We start from the raw sequence: 20,311 nt of genomic DNA, 5'->3' as shown, positions 1-20,311 counted from the left end.
ATAAACTGTCATCATTTCATAAACCAATTGTCCCTTTAAAAATAAAAAAAAAAACTGGTAAAGAACCCTTCTTTTCTGAAATGAAGAGTATTGAATTAAAGCCTGCAGAGAAGAAATCTTTGTGGTTTATATAATTCTTTAAGGCTATATTCTGGTTCTGATTTCTAATCTCTCACTAAACATACTAGCACATAATAAAATTTGAGTTAATTTTATGAATAGCTTTTTGGAAACATTTCATTTTCAATTTTAAAAATAAACTATAGTTATATGAGTGTTTGGATTTCTGCAAAAATTTTAAGCATTTTCATTATATCCTCCCTCCTAACTCCATAGAGGTGTACATCCACTCTTCCCCTGCTGACTGACACTGGGCAGTAGATGGGACTCCAAAAGCCAAGATCCTGGATTGGCACCTATTCTACTAATACAGGAGGATTCTCTATTGTAGCCTGTTGCGCTCATAGAAACTCTCACACAGAAACCTATTTCAGGATGTGGGTTACACCCCTGGCAAGATCAGGGTCTTCTAAAATCAGAAACATACAAAAGAGTTCCTAGTTTAAGCACACAGCGTACAGTATGGCGTTTTCACAGAAAGGCCTATAAGACATGTGAGGCTTGTGATCATTGGTTGCATGAATTTAGATGATTAACTTGTTGATTTTTGTTTCCTCTGAACTGGCTTGCCTATTGACAATGTTCACTTTCTGCATTATTCCTGAAAACAGTTTTATTGCTAGATGCTGTAATTTTCCGTCACCCTCCTTGTTGTGCCAAACAACAGTTATAGCCTGCTGCTTAATTGAGCAAATGTAGTTTAGTAAGTTGCTAAGTACTCTGATCTCCCAATTGACCTTTGCACTGTACAAGATGAAACCCCAGCAGGATGGTGAAATTATAACTACAGTTAGGACTTTATTCATGAATAGGATCAGTGGGAGCTGAATTCAGAGTTCCTCTAATGGAGTTTAGCTCTAACAAAGATGCCTTCTACTGGTGGAACACTTCTCTTCTGATGGAAGAAGTCTCCACTGTTAAAGGAAAAGAACTTTAAGAAATAACTTAATACCTTTTATGCATTCTGTACCAACTGCCTATGGTCCTGATGTAAATTTCTTAATGCATTATAAGAACATAAACTAACCACTAAATCACACATGTATGGCACTCATAGGTAAATTCGAAATCATGATATCAAATGAGGATTCTGTATAGAAAGATAAACTCTATACTTTATGCAAGTGGGGTTTGCAGCAACTCTGTGAAGATGACGTACATTCTCTTTAAACCCTTGTCTACATACTGATAGGACTGACATGGGAATTTAAACGTGTGTGTATATTCCTTACATGTTGCTGTGAGAAACAGCAGTCTAACAATAAAACACACATAGCAAATATTTGCCACGTGGAAGCATAGAGCTGTATTTAGTGTACCAGTAAAAAGGTGGGTTTTATTTGCCCAGGTAGTGCCTCACATTTTTTTTGATGTTATATGTCATACTTGCATCCTTGTTACAATTAGCATATTTTGCCGTACTTTGGATGGGGGTGAAAAGGATAATTTGCACTGGAGGTAACAGTATAATTCATTATATTTCTAAAGGTCTTGCTAATTTTGCACTCCAGTGGAAGAATTGGGGATTTATTCAGCTGCTGCAGAACTTTTAAAACAAAAAAACAAAAACCTATAATGTTATGGTTCACAAAATAGTACAGGAATTAGAAAACAAGAAGAGAACTGCTTAGCTGACCAACTCTTCCATTACTCTCCTTTTACAACAGCACGCAACATACTATCTAGGGCAGGCATCCCCAAACGTTTTGAGCCAGCGGGCACCTTTGAAATTTTGAGGTGTGGAGAGTGCCACACCAAAATGGCTTCTGTAGGAGATGGAGCCAAACCCAAAATGGCTGCCTCAGTACCCCCACCTCACTTTACAAGAGAATCACAGAAAAGGGTAAAATGATATTATGGAAACTGGGGGGGGGCGGGGCTTGAGTAAGGAAGAAAGGGGGGATAAAAGAAGGAAAGCCTAAAGGGGGAATGAAACCTGAAGCCCAGGTGCTTACCAGTTCTTGTGATCCTTTAGTGTCTATGGCTGCCATTGCAGCCACGGAATGAGGGTACCCAATAACAAGCCTTGCCTTACAATGATCCCACCCATTTTCTGAAAAGTTCGGTGGGCACTACGTTGGGGAAATCTGTAAAGTATTGCATTTTCCCCAGGTATAAAATAAGGGTGTTTTGAATGCTGGGAATTGCAGTGGTGAGTTAAGATATGCAGAAAGGTGTATACATTGTAAACGAGAGAACTTCACCATGTTGAATAAGCAGCTAGATTACAGTCCATCATCACTTTTGAGATCAACGAGATTTTTGGGGTATCAGTGCTCAAGAGTCAAAGCTCCCTTCATCAGATGTTCTGATTCAACAGGCTTCATGTTCTTAATGGAAAAGAATGTTTTGAAGAAAAGTACTCACATGGCATATAGGTAAGGTGTTTGTGTGTGTAAAATTCGAGGTTTAACTCAGTGCTTCGCTACTTCTGGTGCCTAGCACCATTAAAAAAAACCCTTCAAGTTCTTGCTTGGGAAACAGCGATATTTGTTAGGTGAGAAGGAAGCAGAATTCAAAATAAAACTACTGTAATTCCCACACACTTGAAGATTCCCACACAGCTTATACTACGTCAGTGCATTGACCCTGCTAGCTCAGTATTGTCTCCCCCAGCTAGCAGCAGATCTCCAGAAACTGAAGAAAAGAAAGGTCTGTTCCAGTAACTGCTACATGCTATCCTTCATCTGGAGGTATCAAGCACTGAATGTGAGAGTTTTTGTATATAGAATGTATTTTTTGCCATTGAATCACAGTCCTTTCTGTATTTATTATGAATATTGAGAATAGCCTTTTTCCAGTGCCTATTACTGAGAACTATGTTCTATTGAACATAGAAGCCCATGTTCACAAGTTGCAGCGAATGCCTGTACAATCTATGTATAGCTAGAATTGAGTCCAGTAGCAGCTTAGAGACCAACAAGGTTTTCAGGGTATAAGCTTTCAAGAGTCAAAGCTCCCTTCATTAGATATCTGGACAAAGTGAGCTTTGACTCCCGAAAGCTGATACCCTGAAAATCTTGTTGGTCTCTAAGCTGCTGCGGGGCTCGATTCTAGCTGTTCTGCTGCAGACCACCATGGCTACCCCTTGAAGCAATCTGTGTATAGTGTTCACTTCATTTTCTTTATGCATGCACTGAATAATTCTCATATTACATTCAATGCATGTACTGCTGAATGTGTGATTGAAATTGCATATTTATTCAAGTACTGGCCTCTGGAATGTGCATTGGCTTATTACAGATATACACACATATTTGCAAGATGTTATGTATTTTCACTGTAACATGTCAATAGGGCTAGAACCTTCTGGATTCAAAACATTGGAACATGCGCTCCTCCCCCATTTGGGGGAAGCCTATTTCTGTGGACTCACTGGGATCCTTTTGATAACTTTTTACATGAGCAAGCTGCAGTTACTACAGCAATAAATTACTATTTTTCTAATTATAGCATACATAGATTTCCCAGCAGTATTTTAACTATGGCATGTTTGTACAAAATAGTTCTAAAAACACTTAACTGCTATTTGTGGTGTTAGTATGGAAAATGCCGTGCGTTACCAAATAAAAAATAATTTCTCTTGTAGAAATGATTACTGAACATTGAAAAAAATGCAGAATTACTGTTTTCCTCTATTTCCTTTTGGGTAGCAAAACAGCTACAGAACAAATTCTTACCAGTGGGAAACTGAAATTGCTATTCACTTTTTTGGTTTATATATATCTAAAAGGAATTTCTCCTGCAAATTATTGTATAAATTTAGGACATTTTCCTCTGTATGAAACAGGTTAGTTCAGGGGCCCCTAACATGATGCCCACCAAGTGTTTTTAGAAACTAGGCGGGGCCAGATGGAGCTCTTGCCCAGTAGGGCAGCTGATTGGTCTCTGGAGATCTGAATGGCCATGCAGATTTTTTAAAAAGTTGCTTCAACAGCAGCTGCCTCCACAGCCCGAGTATCTTCACTATGTGACTGAGGGTAAGCTGTGTGTTTTGAATAAAATATTTTAAACAATATGTTCATTTTAAAAGGCATTCTGTGAGACAGAGCTTCTGCCTGAAACGCTGAAGAGTTATTATTAGAGTTATGCATGAGCTCACTCCCTGACATTTTGTGCTCTTGGCTCTGCCTCTTTTGACAGCCATTTTGTGTCAGAATTCCAAAGATGCCCACAGGCTTTAAAAAGTTGGAGACCCCTGGCTTAGTGTAACCCAGTAGATGCATATATCATTTACCAGCATCTATGTACCTTCCATGTTGCCAAATGACTGCGTCATTCATACAGTTTCAAAGGGTGCACTCAGAAACAGCTGGGGAGAGGGAGAAATACGTAAGCGCATGTGTAGAACACTAGGTTTGGCCCTTTGGATCCCACTCCAAATATATAAAGACATCTTCCTAATTTAGTAACATAAGAAATTACAGTATTTGTGACGATTGGCATATGTATTAGATTTTAGGTCAGAATTTTTGAAAGCTACATAGCTAAGCACAATTAAAATAAAACCATGGAGGGATTAAGGATCTGATCTGTGAATTTAACTTTGCAAGAAAAAAACATTTATATCTGTCCCTTCCTCAAAAAGAAACGTGGGCAGGAAATAAATGTCATGTTGGAAAACAAAATTTGCATTTGGTAAAATGGTGTATTCTAAATAAGATATACATAACTATGGCAAATTCTCCTATTTATAAGAGAACGGCTTCCTTGCATATTTTACATGTAAAATTACAAAAGAAATTTAGGTAAGTTGCTAAGATGTTAACTAGTTTTAGGATATATGATTACATACTTAAGGTACGTTAACAAATATTTGGGTAGTATAGAACAGAAATACAGTTTGGGGTTGTATGGAACAGAAAAAACGCCAAATGTCTTCCCAATAGTTAGTTACATTAAGGCATACAACTGTTTCTGCATGGCTTAAAAAAGCAAGCTGAAGACAGAGTACCAATATGCTACAAGCTCTTGTCTATGATCGAGTTTCCCCAAGTGATGTTAACAGAATTCATGCATTAACAACACATGCTGTCTTAAAATCTGAACATATTCTTAGGACGGAAGATTAAGTCTCCCAGTCAAACCCACTCCAGTGAGAAAGGAAGGGCTCCAATGGCTACATGTGAGTTCCATGTGAGCACACCTTACCAAATCTCTTCAGGAAACATCCATTTGCAACCTGCATGACAGCATTCTCCCAAGGTAGACAGAATGGGGTAGCCTCTGCTTACGCAGACCTCCACATGTACATCAGAGAAGCAAGTGATCTTAGTGCCATCACAGCAAACTGTAAAACTCTTAATGTGACAACATCTATAACATTGGAAATTGAATATATTTATGCTCAGATCCAGTTATTTGATATTAAATAGGGACCCTGTTTCATTAGATCTTAATTTTTGCCCCAAATTTGAGCTTGTTCAAAAGAAAACTCAGATACTCATGTATTAAAAACATTACTCTTAAAATTCCAACCAGACTAGATTAATAGATGCTGAAGTTGTATAAAAGCTTTAAATGGATTAAATCTTGATAACCTACCTTAGTTGTATTTAATTCTTAAATGCTGCATGCCAAATCCTCCAAAATGACAGTTGGGCATTTCTTTTAAAAGCAGTAATTGGAAACACGTTTATAATACTTGATTTTGATGATGAGAAAAAAAAAACTCAGTGCAGTATTGGCTAAAATTTGTGATGCCAAACAAAAGGAGAAAATGAAATGTACAACTTAATAACTGGTCCCTTATCAAATATACCACCTCATTCCATAACCTCACTACATACATATTCTCATGGCTTTTGAAGTTTTTAATACAGAGATTCTAGAGACTGTTGTTCATGACATGAAAACAGTGGCATCCATAGGTTCAACTGATGACCCCAGGATGAGTTAAGCCAAAATTTACAGGCTTTCAAATATAAATTTGGCAACTATGATAGAAAGAAACGTTTGAAGGAGCTAGCATATGTTTGATGCTTACACAGAAGTATCTCTAGCTTGTGGTTGAGGCACATTATTTGGCAAGTCCTAGCTGAAGGAAAGCGGTAGGTACTACATACATTACACTAAAATAATTTAAAAGTGAAATGAGAACACAGACTTCATATTATCCTCACTCTAACCTACATATAAGTTTTAAAGTACTTTTCAGCAGTTTATAAGGTACCCACACAAAAATGTTCACTCCATCGCTTCTGCTGTTCTGTCTCTGGGTTTGCCATTAAGGTGGACTGGTCCTGCCCATCTCACAAGGGGAAAGGGACCACCGGATCACCCCGGCCCTGTTTAGGGCAAGAGTGAGCCACCACTGCCCTTTTGCAAGGCCAAGGCTCAGTTGTGGAAGGTGGGCACATATCTACTCTTCCTCCCTCCCCCCGCACCCTGGTGTCGGGAAGGGGCTCTTCTGGGTCCTTTTTGGCCTCCCAAGGTGCCCCTGTGCTTCAGGCATTTAACTTTAAAGAGTTGCATAAATTATGTTCTAGATTAGAAAATCAACACTGTTGACTATGCTAGCTTATTATTATGCATAACTAAGGGCCAGAGATGTCCAGAAACTATATAGTGGTAGAATTGCTTATTTGTGTGATTTCCACCAGAAATATTTCCAGAAGAAATGTACCATTATGATCCAGTACCTCTCTTTTTAAAATCCATGTGACGTTGCTCTTGTCTAAATGGTTTCACATGTAGCCCTCTGCCAGAATCATTCCATCAACATGCCACTGAAAGGGAATTATTACATCCTAATTTGGTCTAGTACATCTCTCTTTTTGAGGCGGGGGGCGGAACCCTTTGCATTAAGGCTTGTATATGACTACAAAATATACAGTACACACGAATGTGTAGTGCACTAGAAGGAAATAGGTGCTTGGAAAACCATCTCCTATTTTTATTTTTTCCTCTATTGCTGGCCTCTAGTACATTTTTTTAGAAACTCTACACAATTTATAGGTAGCGCTGTTTTTACACATTATGCGTACGCATTATGTATAGCTATTTCTCTATGTCCAGGTTCAGTTGTAATGGCAAACCATGGTTTACAGCTACATCAATTAGCCCAAGGAATCCTTAGGCTCCTGTCCGCCCTTCTCTTCCTCCTCCTCCATGTCCATTAATTACATAGTTCTTGGTTCATAGGAAACTTGTTTGGTATTATGGTTAAACCCAGCCTACAGGGCTCATCAAAAGAAACTGTGTACTTAATGACAGAAGAGAAACAATTCTGTACGTGCATAAAAAAGAGAGCAATTTAGATCTCTCTCATTTCCTTTCGAATAGTCATAGGCCCCAGTCTGCAAAGACGTAAACGTCCCACTTCTTAACTCTGCTCTGTAAGGTTAGCTTGGTATAAAATAGTCATGCATGCATTTAAATCTCTTCAGGAAAAGTTCAGTTTCTCCAACACTATTGAAATAGAGAGCTTCCCTTTTCTTATAAAGTTAGTTGGGCGGGGGAAGAAAAGATGGCCACCATTGAGCACTGCTCCTTTTATACAACATTCTTTCAACAGATTTCTGCCAGAAGCGCACTGGAGAGACTGCAACTAATTTTCCCAATGACCTCAAGTGTACACCAATCTTATAAGGCAACAATTCAGTTTATATATGTACCAACACCAACGGTTAAGAGAGGAACAGATAAAGAAAAGATTTTGTGGGTAGGGAAATATAAGAAAATAAAAATACAAATTTAGAAGTTGGGTGGGAATACTACTTTCCACACATACTTGTGAAGAAAGTGCTTTCACACTCTTTCCTCACGTTTAGTATACTTAAATAATTCCATCATTTTGGGCCACAAGAAATGCAATGCCAGAAGCAGCTTAGCCCTAGTATCTGTTAAAGAATTACATAAACAATATAATCCCAATAATGTGTGAGGCTATAGTAACATGTAATGAATTCTGATGTAATTACTAATAACTGGAAATAATGCAGGGAGGTGGAAATGTGGGTGGAGGGAGAAGTTGTTCAATGAGTGAGCGGGACGGGGGCAATAAGGACTCTCCATCCCTCCTCCGGGTATATTAAAAAGCTGATGGGCCTTTAACTAGCTACAGATCACAGAGAGTTATTGGTAGCAGGCCAGAGAGACACTCTGGCGCGTTGTTACAAAAAACTGTGCCTCAACAGTGAAATAGCATTTTATTAATTACTACACCTATGGAAGATCATACTAAATAGTTTTTATTTTATTTTATTCTGCAAGACAGAAAAATAAAAACTGCCACTTTTATTGCTGGATGCTACAGCAATCAAGCCAGAGTCCAACACAGTAATGCTGTATTTGATCTGCATAGATCAAGAAGCTGAAACTTAACTCAGACTTCCCTCGAAAACAAACATTGAAGGATTTTCAGTCCGATCCTCAACATATTAAGCTGGCAGTAAATCTGGCTGATATGAATGGACCTTACCGCCATGCAGGTATGTTTAGGATCACAGTATCAGGCTTCCAAGAGAACAGCACAAGAATCCCTCCAATGCTCTTGTTTTTTTGTTTTTAAAAAAGGCAAAGGGACAAGTTTTACTTGCTCAATAAAACTAATGCATTTTTTTCTTTTTCTTGAGACAGTGTGGTTTGCAATGTGCATGGCTACCGGTATCAAACACAACTTTATGAGAGCCCTCTTATAAGCAGTTTTATTCCTATCCATGATGGCAGACATTGACAAAAAACAGAACTTATCTGAGATCTTTAAAAAAAATAACTTACAAAAGCAGTGATATACACAGCACAAAACAGTTCAGATGGGGAGAGGGAAACAGTTCTTTTTAATAGTTAAAATGTAAACGTGAAAAAAGATGGAATAAAAGTCCCTATCTCTTACTTCTACTTAAGATGTCATGTGATAATATTTTACAATGTCCTGCAGGCCTATATATGTATGTGCGCATATCTATGTCTCTTTAACACACACACATACATACATCTATCCCTACATATACATACACAGATAACTGTTTGCAGTTTGGTCTTGGGCAGCTCTGATATGCCACTTATTATAGTTGCTGAAACCAGATCAGGACCCCACGGTCTTCACAAAACTGGAAAGATGGTTAGGAAAAGAATGGTGGGTCCAATTGTGGCTGAGATAGTTTCTGCCAAACTGTACACAGGGATGAGTAATTTTTCTTCTTTAGTAGCTCTCTGGAGAGGGCCAACTCAGTGCAGCCTTCACGAAGAGACTTGGTAATGGATCACACACTCATTGTCATGCTGGGGGAATACTGAAAAACAGGAATCCACATTTTAGCAGCGGCTCGTTCACTTCTTGTGATCCTAATCACAGTTTCACGTGACATGCATTTGTGTACCTCCACCTCTACCTTAAGGAATGTACATTTCTCTCACCTAGTATAATTTCAGATGGCATGTAAGCAGACGTTCATTATGCAAACTGTGCTGACAAGAAATACGGGGGGGGGGGGATTACAAACCGGTGACAACTGTCTGGGATGATTCCTCTCTTAATAAGTGATCAAATGTCTGGTTATTCCCAAGTTAACCAGACGTTTGATCTTTCCCTGAGGACCAAATTAGATGTTTCCAGTTTTTCTTCAAAGTGGGTGTGGGAGGGTGTGGGGCCACTGTGCTCTGGCACATAAGCCCTCCACGACATTTGCCCAATATGGGGAAAACACTTTAATAGAAAAACCATGCATCTCCCATCTCATTCAGGTTGACCCTTTGGGCAATGATGGGAACTGGCAATCTGCTAAAGCATGAATCTGATAGAAAAACGCAGCTCTTCTGCGCCTTATTTTTTGTGCTTCTTTTATGGCACCAACTTAAAAAGTCTTAGGAATTTGGCTTTATTCCACAAAATGTGCTTGAAGTTTAATTCTGTTATTTCATCACAAAGGCTAGCCCATTAGATGTAATTTGGAGCAGAGTAATTATTTTTAACAATAAAGAATACCACCCATAATTATGCTGCTAAATGAATTAATAAGTAAAATTATTTAGTTTAATTGATAAATGACATACATTGTCAAACCTTGTCCTGAGTTTAAGACAGAACTTCTGGCTGAAGTGGACATCCTAAATCATTAATTGCAGTACTCGATGCGACATTAAAAGATACTAAGGAATCTTATAAATAGCATATCAATAGTTCAGTAAATTTTTGATAGTGCACTTCAGAAAAGGCCTTTTAAACATTTAACTGGATCTTTATCCTGTCCCATCTTAAAGACAGGGTGAGGTTTGCAGTGATTGAAAACTTGAAGACCCAACAGAATGATACAATTTTTAAAAAATCTAAATTTAGAAAAACACTCCCATTCCCTCATTCAATTTGTAGCTAGCTACCTAATAGCAAGAAAATCCCCGAAGTTCGCCAAATGGGAAATCAGTAGCCAGTAGTATCAGACATTTCATAAAAGTAAGAAAATATTTTATTATGTAACAAAATAGTGAACAACTTTTCTCACTTTTACAATAATTTTTTTCCCAGTCCAATTTTTATGAAGCATTCCAGGTTATGACAAATTGTGAGGTAAGTATGAGTTACACAGCAGTAGACTTGGATAAACTGTTTATCAGTCCATACCAGTTATGATCACTGGTTGTACAGAAGTTTAAAAGAAAATCTTGTTTCGTTAAACTTTCCTGTTTGGTTTGAATCAGAACTTAATGTTTCCTGATTCAAGACAAACAGCAAGGTTTTATATCAGTTGGTCAGTCCGTGTGAGTGGAAAACTGTATTCTGTAGAATTAAATAGGGATTTAGAAATAAAGTATCAAGCACCATCTTGTTTCGAAGCATCATTTAAAATCCTCCCATGAATCTGTTCCTTTCAGCACCATGCTTATTTCTAAATGAACACTAGAGGGTATATTTGTTTATAGTGACCCATAATAATCTTCATTTCACTGTACAGTTTTCACCAGCCCTCCTGACCTTGGACTACAAGCTTTCTGGAATACTTTCTGCAGATTTTCAGAATGATATTTACTCCATATCATTTAAAGAGTTTAAGGCTGTGATTTTCACATTTTGTTTCTTCATATGAGTTGACAAAATGACTGGAAGAGATAGATTAAAATGTGTATGCAGGTGAAAGAAACTTTCAGATTTTTCTTAGGTATAAAGATATTAAGGAAGCCTATCAACTGTAATATGTACACCTTTTTAAAAGTCTACCATGTGGCACCATGCAAGAATCAGACATATTTCTATTGGGGCAATGATTATGGGGCAATAATCTCCTGTCTCTTCCTCCTTTGCCTACCAATAGTACTCACAATTCCTTGCAGATGTCCACCTTATAACACCAATACCAAAGGACACTGGTAGCACATCTAATGCATAATTATTTAGAATAATTTGTTTAAAAATGTGACAACAACACATTGCACTTTCATGGGAGGATGGTGTTTTCAGGCCTACTGACAATTATACTTTAATTAAATATATGTACATAAGTTTGTGCAGAACTGTCCAACAGTAATAAAGGAATTTTTATTGCTTGACAGTTCCTTCACTTGCTGCAATGAGATGCTGGATATCAGATCATCCAGGCCAGTGTTTCCCAGCCTGTGGGTTGGGACCCAAAAATGGGTTGCGAAGCCTCTGAAGGTGGGTCGCAGGCCAGCCCTCAGTAATGGCAGTTCCTGCCTTTTACATCCTTCTCTTTCTCTTCTCACCAGCTTCTCACATTCTCATCTCTGCTCTCCCTCTTTGTGATGATAATGGGGGGAGGGAGCCATCTGGCAACTGGTAACTTCACAGTTGCAGCTGAAAGGAGGGGGAGATTGGAGAGTAGGCAGGAACAGTTCAGCATGCCATGGAACAACCAGAGGAGAATAGAAAGAGGTGAGTGCATGTGTTGGCTCTGTCCTAGTGCTGTTCCTTCAGCAGCCCAACCTCTTGCCCAGCCCCCTGCAGTGCCTTACTGCCCTCTATCTGCTGTGGGAGATGTACTGCACCAAACCCCTTGCCGCCAACCTCTTTACCACCATCTGCCATCTTTGCATAGCTCCTCAACCCAGCGCCCCTCCTCAAACTCCAGCTCTGGCCCAGCTGGCAGAGGAGGAGGAGGAGGTTTTGAACTCCCATTTGCTTGGGGTTGTCACTAACCTAAATAATGTTATTTTTCCCATGGGTGCATTTGTCACTATTTTTAAAGAATATTATAAATACACATCCATTTATTTCCAATCAGTTATGTATAAAGTTCAAACTGGATGCACCAATACCTGTAGGAAACTACCAACCTGATAAGCAAAGGAAAAGGGAGCAGGGTAATGCTTTGCTCCAGAAACATCACCTCGATAGAAATATGACTGATTCTTGCAAAGTATTTGATAGCAGGCTGAGCAAAAACTAATTGGTGTATTACATATATTAAATGGGCCAAAACTCTAGGCTGCACAAATGATCTGTAAACAGAAGATGAAATACAGTGTTTCACATGTAATTCACATTTATTGTGAGATACTTCCACTAATTATTTTATTATGTTGTGGACATCTAACTGGAAGGGTTCAAATATCTGTTCCATTACAAACAACCTGCTGAACATTTTACAGAAGACTTTGACATGGACAGTAGGGCTACTGACAACCTAAGCTGTCTAAATAATTGTCTATTATTGTAGTGCATTTCTCTGCTTCCCCTCCAGGAAACCTGCCCCAGGCGGCTTACAAAATAAAACAGGATAACAAAACTAATAAAAATTAATTAAACTGAGCATTAAAAACCCAGCCAGAATGTAAAAACATAAAATAAGCAGCTTAAACTGAATTTTAAATAATTTTCAGACTCAAAAGCAGACCAGTAAAAAGGTATTAATTAAAGCCTGGTCACCTAGATGTAAGAACAAAAAACAAAACTCAATAATTAGTGACTTTTTGATGGCATAAAATCTGGTAGAGTTGTTGTTTTAAGTAAATAACTGGCATTTTGAAGTGTCCCTGTAGACACTCTCTCGATTCTCCCAAGACAGTAGCCGTACTCTAGTTTCAAATACACAGGATGCCCACGTTTCTAATCGAGTTTTAGTGGTTGAAAAGAACATACGCAAACACAAATAACCTAGTTAATCATAAGCATACTAGCATGAATGAATGAATGATTTATTTATTCTGGTCAAAGACCAGCACAAAAACAGATACAGTACCAGAAGGTAGCATACTAATATGGCACAGTTGGGCCAAAAACTGGATGGGGATGAAGTTGAGTCATAGAAAGTGTTCGGCATCCTGTTCCACTTTCCAGCTTATACTCCAATCCTGAGCAACCTCTTGTCGATGTCCTATTTAAAAAGTAGTGTCAGTGTCTTGTCTCTAAGTGTGACTGGTTTGGATCTGCCTTGGACAAACAGAACGGGCTTTGATAAATGGCTAGCTCCCTTGATGTCAGCTGAGAATTTCAGCGATGACAAAATGAAATGTGATGACAGATATGAAAAATACCATGAAGCCCATATCAGTGCCACATTAACAGGACAGTTCGTAATGTTTTGATTACTAGCAATAAGAAATGCCATATGGACTGTGCAAATACAGAAAAGTATAATTTTGTTTCTTTACCTTTTGTGGCCCAAGGCCTAAACCTTTCAGATACATGGGGAATAACCTTGGTTATGTACATGTAAATGGTTGCAGGCTTAGACGTGAAATTTTAAATCCTGAAATTTAGTATCAGTCAAATTTAACTAAGCAATGGCCAAAAATCAAAAGGAAGTACTCACGCTTTCACTCTGAAAAGGATTTAGGAAGTTTCCACCCATTTCACCATCATCACGAGGGGTCCCGGGCTGATTGCTCATGCTCATATTACTGGGTGAGTTCTGTTAGAAAAACAACAGAAAATACAAGTTGGTATGCTTAAACTCATTTATAAATGCTTCAGAACAGTTTTTCAAGTACAAATGTAAAACAAACAAAAAAATCTATGGACGAATGTATATATCCCATCAGCATCTGAACATCACACTATCTTGCCATAAATGGTGAGGGTGATCCTAATGCAGAAATAGACTCCCAAATGTAGAATATTTTCTGGTATCTCTCCCTTGTGTACAGGAAATGTAATTAATGGGGTGTGTGTGAGGTTGGGATCCTGCATATAACATGAGCATATGCGTATGAGCATATGTGTATACACTTAATTCAAGGCCTTCTGATAGTTCCTGCCAGCCCTGACAACGCTTTGTTATAGATGGGAATGAGGACTGAACTCATACGTCCTTTACCAAGATGTGAAGGCAGAAAGGGGATAACCTAATAAGAGTTTAACCATGGCTAAGTACTAAGCATCAGCACTGAACTGACACTAACCTCTTAACTAGGATTTGAAATTTATTTAAATTCCTTGTTAAATTATGGATAGTATCTATCATGGATAAGGTCAGTAGGGGTCGAATGGGAAGAATGATAGGCTGGGAGGATGAAGCTTATCAGCATATTAGACTTATCACGAGGGTCATATTTGTGGAATGAGGGCCTATCCATGTTCAAGTACTTGAAGGGCTGTCATATAGAGGAGGGTGCCGAGTTGTTTTCTGTTGCTCAAGAAGGTTGGACCAGAACCAACGGGTTGAAATTAAATCAAAAGAGTTTCCGTCTAGACATTAGGAAGAATTTTCTAACAGTTAGAGCGGTTCCTCAGTGGAACAGGCTTCCTCGGGAGGTGGTAAGCTCTCCTTCCCTGGAGGTTTTTAAGAAGAAGTTAGATGGCCATCTGTCAGCAATGCTGATTCTATGACCTTAGGCAGATGATGAGAGGGAGGTCATCTTGGCCATCTTCTGGTCACTAGGGGTGTGGAGGGGGGAGGTAGTTGTGAATTTCCTGCATTGTGCAGGGGGTTGGACTTGATGGCCCTGGTGGTCTCTTCCAACTCTATGATTCTATGATTCTACGTGCATGACACATGCACACTATGTAGGGCAGCAACCTTTCTCCCTCTGCCATCATGACAGTGGCAGCAACAATTTGCATGAAGGGCTACAGAACAGACAGAGTGGTCACCACCCACCTGCAAGACAAGCCCTGAAAGCAATTTGCACTCTCTCTCAACAATTCCAGGCTAGTGGACAGCAGGGAAGAACTTGTAATGGAAGCAATACAGCTTTACCATGCCTTGCTCACATAGGACTCTCTCCGAACTAAGCGCTTCTGAACTCAGACTATTTCAAAGATATTTTCTGAGTTGGCACACTAGTGGTGGTACTGTAGACGTTTATAGTTTCAGGAAGACAAAAATCCTAATAGATGTGACAAATCCTAGTGTGTGAACTGTGGCCTAGGTTTGTCTCTTCAACATTGTACTAAGTTAGTTTAACCAACTGGGCTATGATATATCAATCTTAAACAGGACTGGACATTAGGGACCATTTTTTTTATTTTAATATGTAAACAAATCCCTTCAATAGATCCTTATGATTTGGTTTTACCTCAAAAAATGATAAGTCTGCTTGTACAGTCTCTTGAAAATGCCGATAGTCCAACAACAACTATTTATCTAGACTACACTTCTCAAATATTTAACCTCTGTATTAAAGGTAAAGGTCCCCTGTGCAAGCACCGGGTCATTACTGACCCATGGGGTCACATCCTGATGTTTACTAGGCAGACTTTGTTTGCGGGGTGGTTTGCCAGTGCCTTCCTCAGTCATCTTCCCTTTACCCCCAGCAAGCTGGGTATTCATTTTACCAACCTCGGAAGGATGAAAGGCTGAGTCAACCTTGAGCCAGCTACCTGAAACCAACTTCCGTTGGGATTGAACTCAGGTCGTGAACAGAGCTTGGACTGCAGTACTGCAGCTTTCCACTCTGCACCACAGGGCTCTTCAATACCTCTGTATTACACTTGACTAAAAGAAACTGTGCTAAAAATTAAAAGCATACTTACTTTGGAGATACTGTCCATGTCTCCAGAGCCTTAAATTAAAACCACAACACAGTTAAGTTTTTATTTTCATTTGATGGAACCGTAATTTTCAGCCTATGGTTGGCCTAGTTTTGATCCAAAAGCAAAGGGAAATAATGATTTAGTTTCTACTAGGACAAATGCTTCTGAAATTCCTGGCAATTATGAAGCTCCTTTTCGTCAGAGAGCTCTCACCTTAAAATACAGGCCTCTTTCCTGAAGTTCTGTTATAACTTCTAAAGCAAGTGCAGTTTATTATACAGGCAAGAGGACAAAGTAGAGATAAGTATGTGGCTATGTTCAGACATCATGTTCAAACGTCATAAAAATGAGCCAGAAATTCTACAGGGTCAAACAACCCCTCCTCTGCTCATCGATATAGCTGAGAATGAAGACGTCCAAATTTGAAAGATGTGATGTTTGCTGTGATGGTCAAATCCAGCACTTCAATTAATTGTGGATACCTAGCCTACAGACCAGGATTATAAACTATGATTAAAATGTGCTTTAGGATCTCAATTTGTAGGCAAGGCAAAAAACCTGTAATTCATGCCCAATGTTAATGTTAAAACAAAATATTTGGTATATTTCAACTCAGGAAGTCTTAGCTCTGTTCACAAGGGGAGGAGGTAAAGGAGAGCATGTGAGCACCTAAGGATTTCGTATCTCATTCTCCTCATGGACCACTCGAAGGTTGTTCATGACACTTGAGTGCAGTCCCTTCAGGCGTTCCTAACAGTCGGAGAATTTCATTTTCAATGTCTAATTCTTTAGTTGGACAGCAAAATTCAAAAATGCAAGTGGGGATGCACAAGGACCTGCAGGAGGCATATCATCCCCCCCCCAACTATTTGTTCGTTCCTGAAAGCCCCCTTAGCCTCTCCTCTTAACTGCTTCCTTCTCTCCTTCTAGGGTTGCCAACCTCCAAGTGGAGGCTGAAGATCTCCTGGAATCACAACAGATCTCCCAACTACAGAGATCCATTCCCCCTTAGGGTTGCCTGCTCCAGGTTGGAAAATTCTGGGAGATTTGGGGGTGGAGCCTTGGAAAGGTGAGGTTTGGGCAGGGAAGCGACCTCTGCATGGAATAATGCCAGAGTCTACCCTCCAAAGCAGCCATTTTCTTCAGAGGAAGGATCTCTGCCATCTGGACAGCAGCTGTAATACTAGGTGATCTCCAGCCCCCACCTGGAAGTTGGCAATCCTAGTTCCCATGGAGGAAATGGCTGCTTAGGAGGGTGGAGTCTATGCCATTATACCCTTCTAAGATCCCTCCCCTCCTCAAACCCCATTGTCCCCAGGCAATACCCCCAAAATCTCCAAGTATTTCCTAACGTGGAGTCGGCAACTATCTCCTTGCCACCCAACAGCCAACCTACCTTTATCTGCCCCACTTTCTTCGGCTTTCCCTCCCCCTGGCAACAGTAGCCCAACTGTGTGGTGCCAGCTACTGGGCCAGGCCCACTTGCATGGTAGGTTAGGCTGAAAGTATGTGACTGGTCCAAAATCACCCAGTGAGCTTCCACAGCAAGATGGGGATTCCAACCTGGGTTTCCCAGACCCTACTCTGAACCTCTAATGGCTATACCACACTGGCTTTCATAGGGTGGCTGCTGTTGAATAGTAGCAAGTAGCCAGGCCTAGTTGAGTCATGTAAGTCAGGTGGTATCAAGACACCCAGAGGTTGTTTCCAGGCCTAGGGTTGCAAATCTCCAGGTGGGACCTGGAGATCTCCCGGAATTAAAACTGAACTCCAGCCAATAGAGATCTGTTCCCCTGAAGAAAATAACTGCCTTGGAGAGTGGATTGTGTGGCATTATATTCATCTGAGGCCTCTCCCCTCCCCAAACCTTGCCCTCCTCAGACTCCACTACAAAATCTCCAGGAATTTCCCAACCAGGAAGTGGCAACTCTAGACAGGCCTGGCCCCAAGGTGCCATCCCTCAAAGGCCAAAACAGGCCAGGAATGAGCTCTGTCCCCTCCCCCTTGATTTGACTGACGGAATAAATCTTTGGAATGCTGTGGTTGCCTAGCAACAGCCACTGAGGGAATCCGTTGCTTGAAACTACAGGTGCTCCCTTTATCATTTTCAGGTTTTTTTTTTTTTAAAAAAAAACCCAATGTATTTATTTTTTAGATTTCTCATTTTTCTGCAAACCTGAACCCCTTTTTCAGGTTTTTAGAAAGATCTGTCTTGCACGTTCACAGCTCCAGTCACTGGATTTAAGTATCCTCAGATATGGCGGACTGCTATTAGATGATGTATGTTATGTATGCATACATAGATGATGGCAGAAATTCCAGATGAGGTCTTCTGGGTCAAACAAGTTCCCTACTGCAGGCTAAAAAACTAAGATGTATTATCCTTACCTAGTGACCCATTCATATGATGTGAATCCATTCCACCCAGTCCACCCATTGGCCCATCGGACCCTGGTCCCATTGGAAACTGGAAAGAGAAAAAATGTATGACACTACAAACAGCCTAATAAGTAATTCACACTGAGAAATATAATATAAGCTGCATTACAGACCAGATCAGAAATCATAATACAATGAACTATCTGTGTATATTTACTTGCCGATATCACAGCTAAATAGTAAAAAATTCAGACGGCTAGGAAACGGCCTAAACAGCCAATTCTCACATAGGGAGCATTGTTGAGGAAATAAGTACCTAAGAACAGTGGCTTATTGCAGCCAGAACAAACACTGAATTAGAATTCACTCACTTCTTATGTAATTAATGTGTTCCACATTAAGGAAGAGGAGAAGGGAGGCTTACAAAAGAAAGGTTTTCTATTTTGAAACCTCTCTATGTCCCCTTCTCATGTACCATACTTTAGGATTTGAGTATCAGCTGTGTGATATGTGTTATGAATAGGGTTTTTTTTTTTTGTGGTGGCGGCAGTCACTGGTACTGAATACTGGCACATTTGAGGGAGGGGATCTCCCAAATCCTGAGGGAAGAATTGGTGAAAATCAGTACAATCTTATATATAAGTACTGGCACCTTGTTTTTTTTAAAAAAGAACATTGATTGTGCATGGATGCATACATACATACACAAAACATGCACGTTCACTCACATACATTCTAAGGTAATATTTACATTAGGTCTGTTCGGTCCAGGTGGTACTGCGTTCATTAGCGTGTACATGTTGTCTCCCGAGTTGGTTGAATCTGAAATAAAAATATTTTTGAAAGATCAGGCAGTAAAAAATAAATAAATTAGTGAATACACTGAAGTGTCAATTCAAGACACACCCGGACAGTGCCAATAATGGTCATGGATCCTAAGAACCATTTCTGTAGATAAAAGGATTTCCATACAATCTTTTCATCTGCAAAAACACTCCAATGGATCCAACCCATACAATGGAAAAACTCATTTCAGGTGGTACTAACACATGTTGCTAACATCCAATAAAGCAACTATAAGACATTTCCTTTGCAAGTCCTTGACTAGACTATGGTTGTGAGCCACAGAATTTGTTTGTTGGAAACTTTCTGAAAAGGGGAAGAACAGAGGAGGTACCATGTAGGCTCCAGTAGAAGTTTTCCTGTTCTAGAAAGCAATATAAGGTGTTTGTCTTCACAGTGATCTCGGAAGATTATTAATTAAAGTCTGTATGAGAAAGGTGAGTGGCTTGCCCAAGATAACCAGGTGAGCCTACTACTGAAAATGGACTTCAATCCCAATCGCTCAAGTTGAAGGATACTCATATCTGCTAGACTACCTCTACTAAAGGGTCATGATTAAGCACTTTGCTAACATTTGTCCAAGTAGTAATTACAGTGTGGAAAAACAGTCTTTGCTTTCAAAATGGAGGAATGAAAGAGGAGCAAACATAAATTGGCTGTATCTCATCAAAACCCAGATACAATTTTGAATCAGGTCACATATTCTTTGAGATCGGTTATTAGCTTGAATAAGAGCATGTGCTTCCACATGTCTATATCCTCCTATATCACTGTTATCTTTTAAAGCCTTGATATCATATGATTTAGTCAATGGCATTGAAATCCAAGGTTACTGTTCTGAGCTCACTGTTACAATAAAATTCTATTTCTTTCCTGACTAATTTCTTACAAAGCCTGGACAAATGAGGGTAAAAGTCCAATCTGGTTGCTTGAAGGGTATTTTTGTTTGTAAAACTTTCAAAATATTAGCTTGCAAAAACCAGATAATATAAAATCTAATCATTCATTTGAGTTATTTTATTACATTTTAAATATTTGTTTACATAAGTGAATATTTCAGTTATTGCAGAACACGTGTGAGTGTGTGTGTGTATACACACA

The 20,311-nt window shown here is 39.4% G+C and overlaps 1 protein-coding gene across 9 annotated transcripts in view; it reads right to left on the bottom strand.

Moving 5' to 3' along the window:
• Positions 1–8,633: 8,633 nt before the first annotated feature.
• The window catches only part of SSBP2 (single stranded DNA binding protein 2), a 138,320-nt gene continuing 126,642 nt past the window's right edge, over positions 8,634–20,311 (bottom strand). For all 9 annotated transcript variants that reach the window (XM_056847809.1, XM_056847810.1, XM_056847811.1 and 6 more), the window contains 5 exons: positions 19,119–19,189; positions 18,377–18,455; positions 15,989–16,017; positions 13,827–13,925; positions 8,634–9,356 (listed from right to left, as the gene is read on the bottom strand). In XM_056847809.1, the coding sequence (XP_056703787.1) occupies positions 9,327–9,356; positions 13,827–13,925; positions 15,989–16,017; positions 18,377–18,455; positions 19,119–19,189 (308 nt within the window). In that variant the 3' untranslated portion in view covers positions 8,634–9,326. The remainder of the gene's footprint in view (positions 9,357–13,826; positions 13,926–15,988; positions 16,018–18,376; positions 18,456–19,118; positions 19,190–20,311) is intronic.

The sequence above is a fragment of the Euleptes europaea genome, chromosome 4 (genome assembly GCF_029931775.1).
Source record: "Euleptes europaea isolate rEulEur1 chromosome 4, rEulEur1.hap1, whole genome shotgun sequence".
NCBI lineage: Eukaryota > Metazoa > Chordata > Lepidosauria > Squamata > Sphaerodactylidae > Euleptes > Euleptes europaea.
This window is presented reverse-complemented; position numbering and strand designations above follow the sequence as displayed.